The 17,419-nt window shown below is 40.0% G+C and overlaps 1 protein-coding gene across 4 annotated transcripts in view; it reads left to right on the top strand.

Annotated features, from left to right (window-relative positions):
• SLC25A48 (solute carrier family 25 member 48) overlaps positions 1 to 8,084 on the top strand; it is a 37,009-nt gene extending 28,925 nt beyond the window's left edge. For 3 of the 4 annotated variants that reach the window (XM_070739216.1, XM_070739215.1, XM_070739213.1), the window contains 2 exons: positions 2,198 to 2,331; positions 5,287 to 6,282. In XM_070739216.1, coding sequence (XP_070595317.1) covers positions 2,198 to 2,331; positions 5,287 to 5,406 — 254 coding nt within the window. In that variant the 3' untranslated portion in view covers positions 5,407 to 6,282. Of the gene's footprint in view, positions 1 to 2,197; positions 2,332 to 5,286; positions 6,283 to 6,401 lie in introns of those variants that run through there. The other variant, XM_070739214.1, reaches the window with a different exon arrangement.
• The last annotated feature ends 9,335 nt before the right edge of the window (positions 8,085 to 17,419 follow it).

The following is a 17,419-nucleotide window of genomic DNA, read 5'->3' as shown; positions in this document are numbered from 1 at the left end:
CCAGAGAGGTAGGAGGAGAACCACTGCAGAACAGTGCCTCCCATCCCCAGCCCCTCCAGCCTAAAATTTCTGTTGCTAAGCAAGACTGAGTTTTGTCCCACTTTACTTGTTACAGTTATTAAACAAATCACTGCAGTTGTTAAGTTAGTAACACACTTGTTAAGTGAATCTTAAGTCTTCCCCATTGACTTTGCTAGTCAGATGGTCACAACAGGACTAGTGTCCCTAGTCTGGTAGGCTTCAGCACATTATTCCATTCCCTGTTAAGGCTTTATAAATGGTTTTAGACCATTCAGCTATGTGGTCAAGGTCTTTTTGAAGGGTAGCAATATTATCAGTTGTATTAAATAGTTTAACATAATCTGCAAAGAGAACACAATTGCTAGTGATGCAATCACAAATATCATTTGAATAGTGTTGGTCCTAAAACATTGCCTTGAGGAACACCAATGTTGACAGGAGCAGGAAGGGAAGTGGCACTTCCTATTTTGACCACTTGTTGTCTGTTAGATAGGAATGCTGTTAACCAATCATGTAGTAGTCCAGAGATGCCATAGGATTTAAGTTTCAGAAGTTTATTGTGAACAACTGAGTGAAAGGCTTTGCAAAAGTCGATATAGATTGCATCAATTGAATTACCTTGGTCAAGTTGAGTGGTCCAAATGTTTTTACAGTGTAAGAGTTGTAGATTACAGGATTATTTTTTCTGAAACCAAATTGTTTATTGGAAAGTAAGTTATTAGCTTCAAGGTGGAGTGTAACGGATTGGTTTATGATTGATTCCATGACTTTGCAGATGACACAACACAAAGAGATAGGTCTGTAATTTTCAACGTTGCTTGGATCTCCTTTTTTGAAGATAGGTATGACTGTGGCAAGTGACCGTAGTGTGGGTAGGGAGATAGTACTGAAAGATTTATTAAAAATTATGCTCAGAGGTTCAGCCAAGGTGGAGGAGAGCTTTTTTAAGAAGTATGCACAGTCCATCTGGTCCAATAGATAAAGATGGTTTTAAGTTGTGTAATGTCTTTTTAACATTATCTTCTGTAAAATCAATTTGTGTAAAATCATTGAGGTTATTTGTGGGGCGAGTAGGAAATGTTGGGCATGAGCCATTGTTGTTAACAAAGACTGAGCTGAAGAAGGTGTAAAAGAGGTTGGCTTTGACTGATTCATCATTACGGTCTATGCTGTTTGGTCTTTTAAGTGCCCTTTAAGAGTCCTTCTAAAAGTATGCTTAAACATTTCAAGTTGTGTCCCATCAGAACACAGCCAATACAAAATAGTCTGAGAACCTGAAACAAACAAGGTTAACATATTGAATAGATGGTTTTTCTAATAAAGCATTATCTAAAGAGGCATTGTTGAGATTCTAGAGAACTTTTAGCTATATTTCAATATAAATTAATTCTCTCAATTATACAGACTTAGATTAATGACCACAATTGGGACCATCAATTTGATAGCTAAATGATGTAATCAATAAGCAAAACATCACTTCACTATGATGGACTCATCTCCTGTCAAAAATGCAGGAACTAAAAAGGAAATATTGAAATTTTAAAAGATTGAAAATTTTAATAAAAACATAAATTTACATAATTCTAGCATAATGCTAGGGCATGATGAGGGCAGGAATATTTCCAAACAGCAAGTCATTAATGGTGACTGTGATGGACTAATGACCTCACTATTCTGCAGTCATTAAATGTGTCACCTACCATCATTAAGAGAGACATCATATAATTGCAACTTGGAATTTTACTGCCAGGTTCTCCATTGATAGTTTGACAGAAGCCAGCTATGAAGCATGCAAGTGGTGGTCACATCACTGAGAGTCATTACAATGGTTGCAAAAGTACCCACCAATTGTGTGGTGTCCAAATAGTGATCCTATAATTGTGAAATGCTGAGATGGTTGGTTGTAAAGTAACTTTTTAATTGCCATCGTAACTTTGAATGGTTGTTAAACAGGGCAATCATTAAACAAGGATTACCTATAGCAATTTCACTATTCTTTCCCCACCTTAGCAAACATGCTTCAAAAACAAAATGTTTTGCTCTTACTATTCTCCCATTTTTTAAAAATTCTCCAATTCTTTCATTCCAAAAGATACTAACTCAGCTATTCTGTTTCATAAATGAATTCAAAATGTATTGTCCATGTAATGACTAACATCTACCAATTTCTCCCTAGGAATAATATCTTGGGGAACAGCAACTCCTATGGATGTTGTGAAATGTCGTATCCAAGCAGATGGAGTTTATGTAAACAAATACAAAGGAGCCATTGACTGTATCTATCAAAGTTACAACACTGAAGGTTTAAAAGTAAGCACTAACCTTTTCAGAATGCCACCTTATTATTGGTAACAAACTTAATATGTATAAATCATCAATGGGAAGTGGGGGAGCACATGGGTTCAGATTGACAAAAGCACAAACTTTAGGCATGCATGAATATCATGTAGGGAAAAAAATGATACCAAAATGATTTCATTGGTCCGATCCCTTTATTATCCAACCCATGTTCTTGGTGAAAGAATGCCATTTCCCTATTAGACAAATCCTAACATGGAATGTGATAAATTGTTTAAAATAACATGATTGTACCTGTCTGGCAGGTGGCCTTGGAAAAGTTAAGTTTAATTTTGGATGGGTGGATAGATAGATGGATACATGGATGGATGGATGATCTTCAGCATTCAAAGGTGTTCCAGATATTTTGGACTAAATATTCCAGAAATCTTATTCAGCATGTTTACTTTGGAATTGTAAACAGTGGAAATCACCAGGTTGAGTAAAATTGGTATGTACCTGAAAATGCAGCTGCCTCCTCCTGAATTCCCACAGGAGAGAAGTGCAGGGGGGAACAGGTGACTGGATTTATATGAGGAAGACAAAGGTGCTAATCTCGCCCTGATCACTTTGCAGCATCATGGTTTTAATCTGAACCTTTTTGAAGGCAAAACATTGCTTTCTGGCTCATATTTTGATTACAGTGATTCATCAAACAAGTCACAGCAACAATATTTATGATGTGGTTTACAGAGTTATTTCTAATATTATGTCTACATCTGATTTATACTTGCTCTGTCCTGAGGGTAGCTGTTTCTCTTTTTTATCTTCACTTCACTTCCCCTATCCCCTTAGGGCTTCACAATCTTTTGATAAATTAGTCCCTACTGAAAATCAGAAACATGGAGACATTGTTTCTTACAATTCTTAGGCAGTAAATTAACCCCTACACACATACACCACAACCCTCCCCCCCCAAAACAAGAAATACTAGAAAGTAGATCCTAAGCATATATATACAGTGTGTGTATATATACCCATATACAGTGGTACCTCAAGATACGAACCCCTCGTCTTACGAACAACTCGAGATACGAACCCGGGGTTAAGAAAAAAATTGCCTCTTCTTACGAACTTTTTTCGTGTTACGAATGCCAAACCCAAACTTCCGGGTTTGGCGTTCAGAGGCTGCTGGGAAGCCCCCCGGCTGTTTTAAAAGGTCACAGCCGGGCAGCGGGGCTTCCCAGCAGCCTCTGAACGCCGAACCCAGAGGTTCGGGTTTGGCGTTCGTAACACGAAAAAAGTTTGTAAGAAGAGGCAATTTTTTCTGAACCGTTCGGAGGCTGCTGGGAAGCCGCGCGGCTGTTTTAAAAGGTCACAGCCGGGCTGGGGGGCTTCCCAGCAACCTCCCGAACCCCGAGCTTTTGCCGAACTTCCAGGTTCGGGGTTCGGGGGGTTACTGGGAAGCCCCACAGCCCGGCTGTGACCTTTTAAAACAGCCGTGCGGCTTCCCAGCAGCCGCCGAACGCCGAACGTGGAAGTTCGGGTTTGGCGTTCGGCTTCGGGAGACAGCTGGGAAGCCGCGTGGTTGTTTTAAAAGGTCACAGCCGGGCTGGGGGGCTTCCCAGCAACCTCCCGAACCCCGAACTTTTGCCGAACTTCCAGGTTCGGGGTTCAGGAGGTTGCTGGGAAGCCCCCCCAGCCTGGTTGTCACCTTTTAAAACAGCCACGCGGCTTCCCAGCAGCCTCCGAACGCCGAACGCCAAACCCGAACTTCCACGTTCAGCGTTTGGAGGCTGCTGGGAAGCTGCGCAGCTGTTTTAAAAGGTGACAGCTGGGCTGGGGGGCTTCCCAGCAACCTCCTGAACCCCGAACCTGGAAGTTCAGCAAAAGTTCGGCGTTCGGAGACTGCTGGGAAGCCCCGCCGCCCGGCTGTCACCTTTTAAAACAGCCTGGGGGCTTCTTGGCGGCCTCCCGAACGCCGAACCCGGAAGTTCGGTTTTGGTGTTCGGCGTTCGGGAGGTCGCTGAGAAGCCCCCAGGCTGTTTTAAAAGGTGACAGCCAGGTGGCAGCGGTTTTTTTTGCATCTTTTTTTTTTGGTTGTACGGATTAATTGACTTTACATTGTTTCCTATGGGAAACAATGTTTCGTCTTACGAACCTTTTGTCTTACGAACCTCCCCCTGGAACCAATTAGGTTCGTAAGACGAGGTATGACTGTATATACAGTGTGTGTGTGTGTGTGTGTGTATATATACACACACACACACATATATATTCATAGATTTATACGAAATTTATACTTTGTTATATATATATATATATATATATATATATATATATATATATATATATATATATAACAAAGAGAATGATTAAAAACAACTCTCCTGAACTGTAACACCTTTCAGACACCAAAAAATCTTTGCCTCCTTCACATCTGTGATCAAGTTCTTCTCTTTGCTCAGCTAGCTTGTGTGTGTGTGACTCTTGCCTCCCAAATCCACCCCTACTCTAAAGGATATTTTAGAGAAAAATCTGAGGAAATAATTGCTGATATATTCTGCTTTCCTTTTATTTTTAATCAGTAAATAAGGATGGCCGATTCCCCTTCCATTTATTTGGAATTAGATCAGCAAATTATTTCCTCAAAACACTAGAGCCAAGAAGAAAAAATTATTTCCTCAAAACACTAGAGCCAAGAAGAAAAAATTCAATTATAGGGTTTTATAGGTTTATAGAATTATAGGTTGCATATTTTCCCCTTGTAATTGTAATATTGGATGTTAAAAGGACAGGAATTTATGCCAATACATACAATGCAGAAACTTGTGGAAAATCATTTAGCTAAGCCCACTTTTCGTGTTTCTTGTAAAATAATGACGGAAAAAATAGACCTTTCTCGATATCTAGGTTTTCTTTCCTGTTCAAATAATTTCTTCAAAAAATATCTGATGGACATAACATTCTCTTTTTTCTTATAATCAGGTCTTTTTCAGAGGTCTTACAGTGAATACAGTGCGAGGATTCCCTGTAAGTGCTGCCACATTCCTTGGATATGAACTTTCACTCAAAGCCTTAAGAAAAGAAGCAGAGACAAATCCTTAAATTCCAGGTCAGTTTCACGGAACCTCCAGCACTTCCAAATATGCTCCATCAGTACAATCATCTGAAAAAGATGAATGATGGGGTAGGTATCATGGACAGTATCCAGTTGTTCTTCATTCTCACAAACCATGTCTTCAGCACTTTAAAAAAACTTTTTAATTGTTTGAAATTGTGTTATTTGTGGGGGAGGGAGAACACACAAAGGTAATTTAACAATAGTTACTTCTAGGCACCTTGCCGACCCTCAAGAAATTTTTTAAAAGTAATACAGTGATACCTTGTCTTATGAACTTAATTGGTTCCAGGATGAGGTTCGTAAGGTGAAAATTTTGTAAGACGAAACAATGCTTCCCATAGGAATGAATGAAAAAGCGATTAATGCGTGCAAGCCCAAAATTCACCCTTTTTGCCAGCCGAAGCGCCCGTTAAATGCTGCGATTTCGCTGAGGCTTCCCTCACTGGGAAACCCCACCTCCGGACTTCTGTTGCCAGCGGAAGCGCTCATTTTCGAACTGGTGGGATTCCCCTGCTGGGATTTCCCTGCAGCATCGCAAAATCCAGAGGTGGGATTTCCGATGGAGGGGAGCCTCAGGAGAATCCCACCAGTGCAAAAACAGGCATTTTGGCTGGCAACGGAAGTCTGGAGGCGGGGCATCCCAGTGGCGGCAGGTTCGTAAGGTGAAAATAGTTTGGAAGACGAGGCAAAAAAATCTTAAACCCCGGGTTCATATCTCGAAAAGTTCGTATGACGAGGGGTTTGTAAGACGAGGTATCACTGTATATGAAGGTTAATGAAAAGCAACATCTCTACATTCACAATTTTAATTTAATTAGTAATACTGTAATTAATAAAACAGAGATTATTCTTGAAATGAATCCTTTTGTTATCAGTATTTATTAATAACCACCATTTGCTGCCTACTTCTACCATTGATGTGATAAGCTGCTTAAAAAAATAAACAAAACATCTCATACTTTTTTGTCTCTGGAACCAGATCCTGGCAGTCTTTTCCATTTCTTGAGACAAACAGATGCCAACTGTTCCTTCGATTTGGGAACAAAGGTGGAGGTCAAATGGTACTAAATCTACTCTGATATGAATACCATATCCAGAGCTGTATCTACTATCCTGCATTGGGCTCTGGATGACCTAAGATAGGCCCATAGCTGCCCTGAAGCCCATGAACGCCCAAGCCATCTCAGACCTCATTCCTAGGAAAGCCAGATTTAAGTTTTCCCCAAAACTGTAAGTCTGAAAAACTCCCATCACCAAACCAGATATGGATTCAAGGAACAGCAGATAAGAAAGCTGCTATGCAGAAGAGAGGCAAATACAACAGCAACAGTTTTGTCTGATCACTAGAACCCAACTTAATGAACAAGGATTCAAATCTGGAAATAGCACCCATGAAAACAATAAGGAACTCTCAGATGAAAATAGCTTCACTTTTCTAAGGAGTCAACAGAATCATCACTATAAACCATAAAGTCACCATAAAGTCATATGTTGAAGTCATACAAAAGAAAGGACTCTCAAAATTCAACTGTGTCAGATTCAATTGTAATTGTTGTTGAAAGCACAGTGATATAAAAAATATTTTTTTTAAAAATCTACCAAGATTTTGTTTTACATATAGAGAAAACGTATGGACCTATATTGATAAAGGAACAGGGGTAGGTTCTAATTTACTTAGCTTCCAGTTTGCCTTCTCACATACTGTGTGGTATGCGCAGCATAAAAAATTTCAAAAAAATTCCCTCAAAGAAAGCTAAAAACCAGATGGCAGCACATGCACAGTGTCAGGAACTCAGTTTCTGCACATGCACAGAAGAAAAAAAATTAAATAAAATTTTAAAAATAAAAAAGATGGCGGCGTCCACTGGCACCAACCAATCTGGTGCTGTAACATAATTATGATGTCACCAACAGGTTGCTACTGGTTCAGATGAACCGGTCCAAACCAGGAGGAACCCACCTCTGTAAAGGAACTCTCAGAAACAATTAGAAAAGAGCAAATCATTAAAGTTTGGGTGAAAGACTGGGTAGTGTTAACTTAAACATCCGAAGAGCCATTTGGATCCGTTTCCCACAGAAAAAACCCCCACCAGGAGCCACAAAACCTGGGTGGGAGTGATCCACTTGCCATCACTCACTTCTACCCAGTCACATGACCCCACCCCTAGCCATGCTTACTCAGACAGTCAGTTGGACACAAAACTGGGAACCAAAAAACCCTTTTCTCTTTCTCTCCCCTTCTATGTCACTCTCTCCCCCCCATCTCTATATATCTCCCCCCCTCTATATCTCCTTCCTCTCTCTGTATTTCTCCCCTTCTTTGTATCTCTGTATCTCTGTCTCTCTTCCCCTCTCTCTGTATCTATGTCTCTCTCCCCCCTCTGTTTGTATCTCTCTCCCCCTCTCCCTCTCTCTGTCTCCCCCTCTCTCTATATCTCTATCTCTCCCCCTCTCTTCCCCTCTCTCTGTATCTCTCTGTATTTCTGTCTCTCTCTCTCCCCCTCTGACAGATAACATTACAAACATTGGTTTTTCTCAGCATGCAGTTCATATATGAAATGTGTCACAAAGCAGTTCTGATATGTGTTTCCCTTATTCAATAACATTGTAATATATTGAAAACCGGTGTTTCAATTAGGAAGGTCCACTGCAATTATTGAAACAAATATCCAAAAAATAAGTCTTAAACTATTGTTTTAAATGGTGTTTAAAATAAATACAGTGATTAAGATGCATCTTTCTCTCTTTTCTGAACAGTCCTTTGTTGGTGCTCTCTGAAGTTTGTTTTCTTGCAGACATTTAATTATCTAACCAGGTAAAAGCATCAGCGCGATCTCATTTTAATCAGGTCAGCTGTGATTTGGCCTTGCAGGCTATTTGATCACAGTCACTGGACTATCAGCATAGATGCGTCTGCAAAATTCAATTTTGAAGCCAAATTGTGGGCATTTCATTATGCTCCTCACAAACTACCCATCTCCCTTAGCAGCCCAATTTTAGACAGGCTACCCTCATTCTGTGAGCCCCCTCCCAATATAATTTAAAATCAAGACTTGACTTGTTTCTGACAAATGTTGATAGATTAGGCTCAGATGTAGCATAAAGCTCTCAAGGCAAGAGCTAATCAGAATGAAGCAAAATCCTCCACTGTTTCCTGGCAGAAGACCTCCTGATCTCTAGCAAGTGCCACTTTTGAACAAGCAGAAAGTCTTCCAAATAAATTGGAAGATATCTGGCTGCAAATGGATCCAAAAGATCAAAACCACCAGCAATTTCCTCCCTCCCTCCCTCCTCTTTCCAACTGAAGAAGCTTCTTTGATGAAAGTGAAAAATTTCCAAAGAAAAAACCAAGAAAGACATATTTCCTTTTGGAAAAGCACTTTTAGGACAACCATAACCTTGTTGACTGAAAATCTCCATCGACATTAGAGATTCTCTTTTCAACGCAATGCAGCATAGCCGTGAAACTAAAACACTCCTGCATTTTATTAAAATACAAGGTTTGGACTCAGGAAATGGGAATCACTTCAATTCAAACTTCATGTATGCTACCCATGGCACAGCTCCTTGCTTTATTTCATCTTTTCTTTCCAAGTAGTGCTTTTGTCACTACTTGGTGAACTTTGTCACCACTTTGTGAACTAAACTCGGACTACATTTCCCAGCATGCAAAGCCGTGCACCTGCCCTTTTTGCTCCTGTGGGCTTCATGAGCAAGGGAGGGAATGTTAGCAACAAAACTTAGATGGTGGACTTAAAACCGGGTTCAGTCCAGCCGTTCAGGAATTATACCTCCGTGGGTGCATGACAAGAGGCAGAAAGACAGCAAGGCGTTCTGAGGAGAAATGTAGGAAGAGCAACGGGGCTGGGAATGTGGGATGTGTGTACAGAGAGGAAGAGAGCCTCGGCAGCTTGCATGTGTGGGGTAAGAGTTAGTGGGGTATAGAAGTTTATTCGAAGTTTATTGGATTTGGAAAGACATAATCTGAGACTTGAGTAGCGTGATATGGTATGGTAAAGCTGAATGTAGACTTAATCCATCATTACGTTGGGTGAGCTATTTTTAGAATGTAGAATAAATATAAATTCAAGGCTCTGCTCCAAAACACCCTTATAATTTTCACCTCAAGAAACATTTTAAAATCAAGAAATGACACCCTAACTAGAATTTTCTCAACGGGATTTTAAAATGAAATTAAGAGAAGATTTGATAATACAAAGATATTGTTGTCAATGGCTTCCTTATGTACAATTATCAAAGGATTAAAGGGGGATACAGGATTTTATGGTTTTGAACAAAGTAAGACTGAGTTGGAAATATCATTATGTACTAATGATGAACATGTTATAATAGAAGGGAAACTTACCAAAATTGCAGATGATGCTAGACTGGCAGGAATAGCTAACACCTAGAACCGTGATGGAGAACTTATGGCATGCATGCCACAAGTGACACACAGAGCCGTATTGGTTGGCACGCCAGCTGAAGTCCGGCACCATGCATGTACCAGCCAGTTGATTTTTGGGCCTTCTGGGCCCACTAGGAGTTGGGAAACAGCCTGCGTTCAGCCTCTAGAGGCAGTGGAGAAGGTTTTTTGCTCTCCCCAAGCTCCAGAGTCTTTCTAGGAGCCTGGGGATGGTGAAAATGGCCTTCCTCACCCCTCCTGAGGTCCTCCGGAGGCTGGAAATGTTCCATGCAATAATTCAGAAGATTTTGAAATACCACTGAAATCAGATAATTTTCTTCTGGGACTAGCAGAGAAGGTTTATCATTACATATAATGGAAGTTTGGATAAGCTTTTATGGCTTAATTGGTCCAAACATCACGAGAGATAAGGTTATCCTTATCCACATTTCCTGTAATTTATTATAACTATCAGGTTAAAGCTCTGTAGGAATTTAGTACCCACCCTTTGCTAAAAGAATGAAATATTCTAGGAAATATTAAAAAGGTAGAATATTATACTGCCCTGGATGAGAAAATAAAAGACATGTTGGTGGAAAGCCACCCCCACCTTTGCTAACAGCCCCAGAAAGACTGGTACCAATCTATCTACAAGATAGATTGGGCCAGTTTATCTACAAAACAAAAGACCTTCATCCTCAGGATAGGATAGGATTAACCATCACTCAAGATCCAAATCAGGACAAAGCCATTAAGCCATAATATGAATTGCCTCTTCATTACATCACACAGCAAGATTCAACTAGTTACCCCTGCGTGGCTCCATGGGAGTCTGGCTACCAATCAGAATTTCTTTTACAGGAACAGGAAGCAAGTTCAAAGCCCAAAAGAGGGTATAAATCTCTCTCTTTCTCTCACTCATGTACTCAATTGCCCAGGACCTCAAACCTTGTGGTCCTGTCCACCATTAAACCATCTTACTAGTCTCCATGTTTCCAGTGTCTTTCTTCCCACTTGGAACTGAACCCAGATGGACATTTCTTCCAATAGCTCATTCATTGTACTTTTTTTTTCCCTTAGCAGATCTGCTACAATTGACTAACAGATTTGATTGACTTTTTTGTGCATAATATATCCATGCCAAAAAACAAAAACACATGTAGGAAAATTGTTATGGTGGGGTTTTTTTGTGGGAAGGGAGGACAGTGGGGCAGAATGTAGAAATCTATAGATTTATCCTCATATATAAGAATACAGTAGTTCTATTCATTCATTCATTCAATTTCTAGGCCACCCTTCTCCTGAGACTAGGCCAACTCTGCTTGTTCCAATTTGGAATTAAGAAATTAAGAAATAACAGTTATCTTGAGTTGTGCATAGGATCTATCAAACAGTCAACTAGTTTCTCAATCTGGGAAAAATTGTACAATGAAATTTTGCAAACTGCACGCGGCTGAAGGGAGTCTGGATTCCCAGGAGGGCGGGAGTATATTCCAAGAGAACAAAATACTGAATTTTATATAGTTTTAGTGGGACAAAAAGAGTCAGAACAGGTCCTTCCTAAGAGTTCTCAAGTACACCTTTAATGATGCAAATAATTTGTATTAGGTTTTAGTTCAGTTTTGCAAAAACACTTGAGAAGATAGGAACAAAATACAGAAGAATCTTGACAAACTTGAATAATAGGTGCTATCTAACAAAATGAAATTCAATGGTGAAAAAATGTAAGATTCTACATTTAAGCAAGAAAAGCAAAATGCACAGGTACAGTATATGTGGTACCTTGCTCAACAGTAGTAAGTATGAGAGGGATCTTAGAGTCGTAATGGACAACCATTTAAAAATGAGCCAGCAGTGTGCAGCAGCTGCCAAAAAAGCCAACACAGTGATTGGTCTAGTTTTCCCAAAGAATAGATCAGTTCAAACTTCCAACTTTTTCTTAGTGATTATAAAGCAAAGGCAGAGTAATTGCTAGCTGTAAATGTACTAACTGAAATATAATACTGACATCTATTGGTTTCCACCTATTATAGCACCCTTTGTTAGAGTTTGGCAATTAGAAGGTGGCAATTTTAATACTTTGTTTTACTATATACATTGCAAAAAAAAAATGAATACGCTAATAGCTATAGAAAAATAGGTGTTAAATGAGAATGCCCTTTAACAGAGATAGTGAAACAAGAGAAAGACACTATTAATCAAATTTGGCTGCTTATGCAAAGCTGTTTGATTTAAATACTTTGTTGTCTTGCATCAGGAACTTTTTTGTTACAAATTACTCATGTTTTTAATGTAGCAGCATTGAAAAATTGCCTAATTACATTAATAATATGGCAGTACCCTCCTGTGATCTAACACAGCATTACTGTTTGTAACAGGAAAAGAAGAACAGAAAAAGATCAGATGTCTGGATGAATTGTTGTATAGAAGAAAAGTTAGGAAACTTTTATGAGTATTCTTTGCCAGATTAACACAGTTCCAAATCTCTGTGTTCCCAATATCAGCAGAACTGAAAAGCTAAAATGGTTTATTTGAAAATAGGACAGAAAACATATTTAAAATTAATCAAAAATGCTTCTGACCTCAAATGAGCACATCTTTCAGATTTTATTAAAACAATTGTCTTTTTTCTTTTCTCTTTCTTTCTTTCTTTCTTTCTTTCTTTCTTTCTTTCTTTCTTTCTTTCTTTTTTGCAGAATTCCATTTGAATATCATTAAAACAGCTACATCTCTTTTTAGGTCATGTGTTAATTAATGGTCCCGGACTACTGAATACTTCCCCACTTTTCTCCTCTCTCTTTTGAAATTGGGGGTGCAAGGCTTTTTATTGCATCTGAACCTGAAGTAGTTTGGGCCAGAGAGATAATTTCCATTATTCTTGATATTTCAAGCTAACGGAAGACAATTACTATTCAAAGAACTTCTGAAGTTTTCAAGAATGAAAAGCATAGGACAGATTAAAGAGACCTAAACATTATAGAAGAGGTAGAACTGTGTACAGTGATCCCTCGAGTTTCGCGATCTCGATCTTCGCGAAACGCTATATCGCGATTTTAAAAAAAAATATTAATTTAAAAAAAAACCACTTCCGGGTTTGGCTTCGGGAGTCAGCCGGGAAGCGGCGCGGCTGTTTTAAAAGGTTGCAGCCGACCCCTCGAGTATCGCGAGGGGTCTTGGAACGTAACCCTCGCGATACTCGAGGGATCACTGTATATCATAGATAACTCATCTTCAAGTTAAATGAGAAACTTAAACGTAGTACTGTATCTTGAATTTAAATGAGAAATTCATTCTCTTTGTTATGCTGAGAATATTGCAAGGACTCAACATGAACAGCCCGGGTAAACTGCCAACAACAGATGCAAGGCCAATATGACTTGACTGGCTATTTCACATAGATGGAATTGTAGAATCATAGGGCTGGAAGGGATCTCGGAGATCTTCTAGTCCAATCCTGTCCTAGACAGGAATCCTTATTCCATTCCAATCTTTTCTTGAAAACCATCAGCGATGGAGCACCTATAACTCTAGGAAGCAAGGTGCTTCCTTTTATGTTATATGCTACCCAACCCGGGTTCGGGGGGGTGCTGGGAAGCCCCCCAGGCCGGCTGCGACCTTTTAAAACAGCCGCGCCGCTTCCCAGCTGAGTCCTGAAGCCAAACGCGGAAGTTCGGCGGACGGACAAGCGGCGGACAAGCGGCGGACGGACAAGCGGCGGACGGACAAGCGGCGGACGGACAAGCGGCGGACGGACAAGCGGCGGATGGACAAGCAGCGGACAAGCGGTGGGCGGACAAGCAGCGGACAAGCGGTGGGCGGACAAGCAGCGGACGGACAAGCGGCGGATGGACAAGCAGCGGACAAGCGGTGGGCGGACAAGCGGTGGGCGGACAAGCGGTGGGCGGACAAGCAGCGGACGGACAAGCGGCAGACGGACAAGCGGCGGACAAGCGGCGGCCGGACAAGCGGCGGACAAGCGGCGGGCGGACAAGCGGCGGGCGGACAAGCGGCGGGCGGACAAGCGGCGGGCAGACAAGCGGCGGGCGGACAAGCGGCGGGCGGAAAAGCGGCGGGCGCGGCAGCAGCGAGGAGCCGAAGATCGGAGTTTCCCCTTTGCTGCGCTGCCGAGCAGATCAGCTGCTGGGCGGCGGAAGGAACCTTCCCTGGGCCAGGTGCGGAAGTAAAAACACCATCTGCGCATGCGCGGCCATGGAAAAAAAGGGCGCGCATGCGCAGATGGTGTTTTTACTTCCGCACCACTATATTGCGAAAAATCGAGTATCGCGAGGGGTCTTGGAACGTAACCCTCGCGATACTCGAGGGATCACTGTATATCATAGATAACTCATCTTCAAGTTAAATGAGAAACTTAAACGTAGTACTGTATCTTGAATTTAAATGAGAAATTCATTCTCTTTGTTATGCTGAGAATATTGCAAGGACTCAACATGAACAGCCCGGGTAAACTGCCAACAACAGATGCAAGGCCAATATGACTTGACTGGCTATTTCACATAGATGGAATTGTAGAATCATAGAGCTGGAAGGGATCTCGGAAATCTTCTAGTCCAATCCTGTCCTAGACAGGAATCCTTATTCCATTCCAATCTTTTCTTGAAAACCATCAGCGATGGAGCACCTATAACTCTAGGAAGCAAGGTGCTTCCTTTTATGTTATATGCTACCTACTCAGCTGACTGAGTTGGGTGGCCTTATAAATCCTAGAATAATTTAATTTATCCTCACTTCTATGAGTGAAGAGACATTTTTCACATATTCCTAAGCTTTTTCACTTCAAATGCTGCATTTCTTGCATGAATATACTCAAAAATTATATTACTGCCAACCTAATCCATTTTAAAATATGGGAAAGTATGGCAATTATTTTCAAAAACAGGTCAAGACGAAATAACATCAATTTTACAAATAAAACCTTTTTTTTTCTAAAAAGCTATTCAGAACTTATACAAGGTTGGGTATTTTAAATCTTGACAAGCAATCCAAATACTTGCCTAGGTTTTTGTTTTTTTAAATAGAAGCAATTGTTTCTTCTAAAAATAAAGACCAAAACAAATTGCCTAAACCATTTGAAGAATATTTCTAGTCACAGGGTCTTGAAAATTGCTTGGTGACTAATAACTCTATTAGGTACCTTCTTGAATGTGACATACTAACCTACTTCAAGGATATTTATGTTGTTCCCATTTCTATCTCTGACAATTCTAACCCAGTAGAACTGCAGTATCTAATTATGGTAAGATTTAGTTATCAAGAATTGGATTGATATTTTAAGTTAATTCTGCTACTGTTAAGTAGAATAAAATGATACAAAGTAGAATAAAATGATACAATTTTGCACAAACATGCATTGCTTTCCTATTCCAGCCCAATAATGAGCATTTGTATTACTAAGATTTGTCTAGTTTACAATACACCCCATTCTATGACTTGTACCCAAATATACATCATTGGTGTATTGAGGATGTCAAGGAAGTTCTTTTTTTGCAATGTATTTGCAGTAGAAAGTACAGGTTTTTTTCTAATTTCAAAATTCAAGAGAAAGCTGAGACCATTTTTTTTAAGTGGTTTGTGTTAGATACAGTGGTTCTCAACCTGGGGGTCAGGACTCCTTTGGGGGTCAATCAACCGTTTCACAGGGGTCGCCTAAGACCATGGGAAAAGACAAATTTCCCATGTTGTTAGGAACTAAAGCTTCTATTCTGGAGCCTTTGAACATATTTTCACAATCCGACCAATCAGGTGTTTACAGTGGGGGTGTCCCTCTGATCTTCCTGCCAATCAGCTTAAAGCTTTGTTGGGAGAATTGGCGCTAGACTTATGGTCGGGGGTCACCACAACATGAGGAACTGTGTTAAGGGGTTGTAGCATAAGAAAGGTTGAGAAATTAGAAGAATAAAATGAAGCTATTCTGTAAGAAATCCTAGGATACTGCAAAATGTCCTAGAAATCTGTAACTAATAAACACTCATTTTATGTTCAGCATGTATAACTGAATAAATAAATATTGTCTTCAGTGACCTGCTTCCAAGGAAAGCCAAGTGCCGGCACTACTGAAGCTCCTCACAATTCAGAGATGAATGTACAAATTTAGCTATTCCGACTGGAGTAACCCAGAAACCCATATAAATATTCACTGACCTTTTAAATGTGTAATAAATACAAAGTAACCCTCCCACCTCCAAAATGCAGACAAAATGCTCTGTTAAAAAGTGCTATTGCTAACATGTTGTAAGCCGCCCTAAGTCTAAGGAGAAGGGCGGCATAAAAATCGAAAAAATAAAATAATCTGGGTCATGTAAGGTTGTTTGTTCATCAATACAGGTTTCCTGAGGTTCTTCCTCAACTATGAAAGATTCAGGCGCTTTTGGAATCGGTAGTCCTTCTCCATGTGGTACTGGACGTATTGCTGATAGAATGTTTGGATACTCCACAAACAACTTTTTTTTCCTTAGTAAGACCTTTCTCAATTGGCGGCGCCATATAAAAATAACAATTACTGATATGGTCTGTTGCTTCTCTCCAAATCATTGGCACTGTGAAAGGCATAGAAGGCTTATTCTCATTCAACCACTGGACAAGTCTTGATCCACATGAATTAAAGCATATGTGTGGCATCTAGTTTGTGGCCCGGTCACCTATTTTGCAACCGAAATACAAGTTGTAGGGTTTCCTTATCACGGTTGTGATCCATCGTTTTTGGGATGTACTTTATCTGTAAAGCAGATAAACAAATTATCTGCTTTATTTAAACAGGTTCAAGGCATAACTAAATTTACTAGCATAAAACAATGTTTAAAACACTGTCTAACTTGCCAATCAATAGCTAATATTACATCATGTGACTGTTTTTACTTGTTGTGAACCGCCCCGAGTCTTCGGAGAGGGGCGGCATACAAGTCCAACTAATAAATAAATAAATAAATAAATAAATAAATAAATCATCTTGGTATGTGTGGTAGTTTTCTATTGGTCACCAATACTAGCTATGTAATCTATGTTGTAAGTTGCATCAGGCATTTTATAACCCTTACTTCATTAGCTGTTGCTTATATTATGGAAACTAGAGCCAATATACATTTTTAAATGTTATTTATATTTTCAGCATCCCAAAATTATGTAAGAACAACTGGTGCAAAAAAGGTTGGGGACCTCTGCCCCATAGGGTAGAAGTTTGATTTTTAATGGGGGCAATTGGAACCTTGTTTACACCATGTTATTGGCCTTTTAGGTTTGCTTCGCACCAGTAGGAGTTACTTTTTGAATAATATATGGCATGGCATGGATGGGCATCAGGATTTTAGAGATGCTTAGGTGGGGCATGGCCAAAAAGTTTGGGAACTACTGATAGCCTCAATTTTTTGAAGGCTCCCTATAAATCAGGTTTGACTCTTGGCAAATGACTGGAATAATTCATATGGTTTTCTGGGCAATGTTTTTGGAAGTGCTTTGCCATTGCCTACTATCTAGGACTAAAAGCCAGAGGGACATACTAACCGCTTTCTCCTTTCTAGTCTGACACCAAACTGGTTCTCTTATAACCTAAATTACCAGCGACAATTTTACAATAGCGT

This window comes from Erythrolamprus reginae, chromosome 2 (assembly GCF_031021105.1).
Source record: "Erythrolamprus reginae isolate rEryReg1 chromosome 2, rEryReg1.hap1, whole genome shotgun sequence".
NCBI classification, from domain to species: domain Eukaryota; kingdom Metazoa; phylum Chordata; class Lepidosauria; order Squamata; family Dipsadidae; genus Erythrolamprus; species Erythrolamprus reginae.
The sequence above is the reverse complement of the archived record's forward strand: the minus strand, read 5'-3'. Positions and strand labels throughout refer to the sequence as shown.